The sequence below is a fragment of the Paroedura picta genome, chromosome 16 (assembly GCF_049243985.1).
Source record: "Paroedura picta isolate Pp20150507F chromosome 16, Ppicta_v3.0, whole genome shotgun sequence".
Lineage (NCBI taxonomy): Eukaryota > Metazoa > Chordata > Lepidosauria > Squamata > Gekkonidae > Paroedura > Paroedura picta.
Genome location: NC_135384.1, coordinates 15,546,056 through 15,547,871, shown reverse-complemented (window position 1 = coordinate 15,547,871; position 1,816 = coordinate 15,546,056). Strand labels below are relative to the sequence as shown.

General features: G+C 42.5%; 1 protein-coding gene across 1 annotated transcript; it reads left to right on the top strand.

Annotated features, from left to right (window-relative positions):
* The first annotated feature begins 611 nt into the window (after positions 1-611).
* Positions 612-1,580, top strand: LOC143825489 (olfactory receptor 11A1-like). Its single transcript, XM_077313516.1, has one exon. The coding sequence runs from the start codon at positions 612-614 to the stop codon at positions 1,578-1,580; it is 969 nt and encodes a 322-aa protein (XP_077169631.1).
* Positions 1,581-1,816: the final 236 nt, after the last annotated feature.

The following is a 1,816-nucleotide window of genomic DNA, read 5'->3' as shown; positions in this document are numbered from 1 at the left end:
AATGAAGACTGACCACTTTAATACTATCATTTGGGTCAAACAGGTTTTCTGCTGGAAAGAGGCTGTGCAAAAAAAAAAAAAAATGATGGGCTGCAGATTGTGGGACATGGATGGACTAAAAGCCATGAGCGTTGTAGCAGTAAGAAAAGGGAATTAAGTGAGACTTAGTGAAAACATTGGCTGAGTAAAAAAAAAAAAAGGTCCTTCTAAATAATAACCAGTGGATTCTGGGAAATGTCTACAAATGGACCAATGGTAAAGGTAAAGGTAAAGGTATCCCCTGTGCAAGCACCGAGTCATGTCTGACCCTTGGGGTGACGCCCTCTAGCGTTTTCATGGCAGACTCAATACGGGGTGGTTTGCCAGTGCCTTCCCCAGTCATGACCGTTTACCCCCCAGCAAGCTGGGTACTCATTTTACCGACCTCGGAAGGATGGAAGGCTGAGTCAACCTTGAGCCGGCTGCTGGGATTGAACTCCCAGCCTTATGGGCAAAGCTTTCAGGCGGCTGCCTTACCACTCTGCGCCACAAGAGGCTCATGGACCAATGGTACTAGATGTAAATATCAATATTGACTGCATTATCTTTGAATTCTTCCACTAGGTTCAACCATGCAAAAACTAGGGCTGAGAAATGAAACTGTCTTCACAGAATTCATTCTTCTTGGATTTGGAGAACTTTGGGAGATGCATATCCTTCTCTTTCTGGTGTTTTTAGTGATATATCTAATGACCATGGCTGGGAATCTTCTCATTCTTGTGCTAGTTATAACTGATGAAAACCTTCACACTCCCATGTACTTCTTCCTGGGCAACCTGTCCTGTTTGGAGACTTGTTACTCCTCAACCATTCTCCCCAGAATGCTGGCCAGTTTCTTAACTGAGAATCAAAGCGTTCCTGTTACTGGTTGCATTGTACAGTTGTGGGCTTTTGGTTTCTTGGCAGCAACAGAATGCTACCTCCTGGCTGCCATGTCTTACGATCGCTATGTAGCAATTTGCAGGCCCCTGCATTATTCAGCTCTAATGAACAGCAGGGTTTGTCTGCAGCTTGTGGCCGGATCTTGGGTGAGCAGTTTTGTGGTGAACACCATCTTGTTAATGTTCACACTGCAGTTAACATTTTGTGGTGACAATCTGATTGAGCATTTCTTTTGCGATTTCACTCCCATGATAAAACTGACCTGCAATGACCCTCATCCGGTAGAACTTTTATCAGCTACCCTGTCTGCCCTCTGCATCTTGCCCCCATTTGTTTTAACTATATCATCATATGTAGCCATCATTTCTGCCATTATGGGAATCCCGTCTACCACAGGCAGGCAAAAGGCATTCTCCACTTGCTCTTCTCACCTTACTGTGGTGACCATTTTCTATGGTACCCTTAGCATTGTATATTTGTTGCCAGATACCGAGACTCTCATAGAGCTGAACAAAATGTTCTCTGTCTTTTATACTATCCTGACCCCTCTGATCAACCCCCTCATATATAGCCTGAGAAACAAAGAGGTAAAGGAGGCCATGAAGAGAACTAGCAGAAAATGTACAAGTTACATAAAACTAAGAGTTCATTGGTCATAAGATGAAGAAAAATCCTTACATTGAATTTTGAAATTTAAAGAAATAGTCATATTTTTTTTAAGATAAGGAAGGCATATAAATAGTTAGAAACAAAGACGCATAGCATCTAGCATCAATTAAAATATTTGCAATACAGAGGCAAGCAATGTCAAACAACCTCTGTTCCTCTCTTGCCTTGAAAACAATATCGGATCACTCTAAATCAACTGTGCTTGTTGGTGGTCATGGACCCTTCC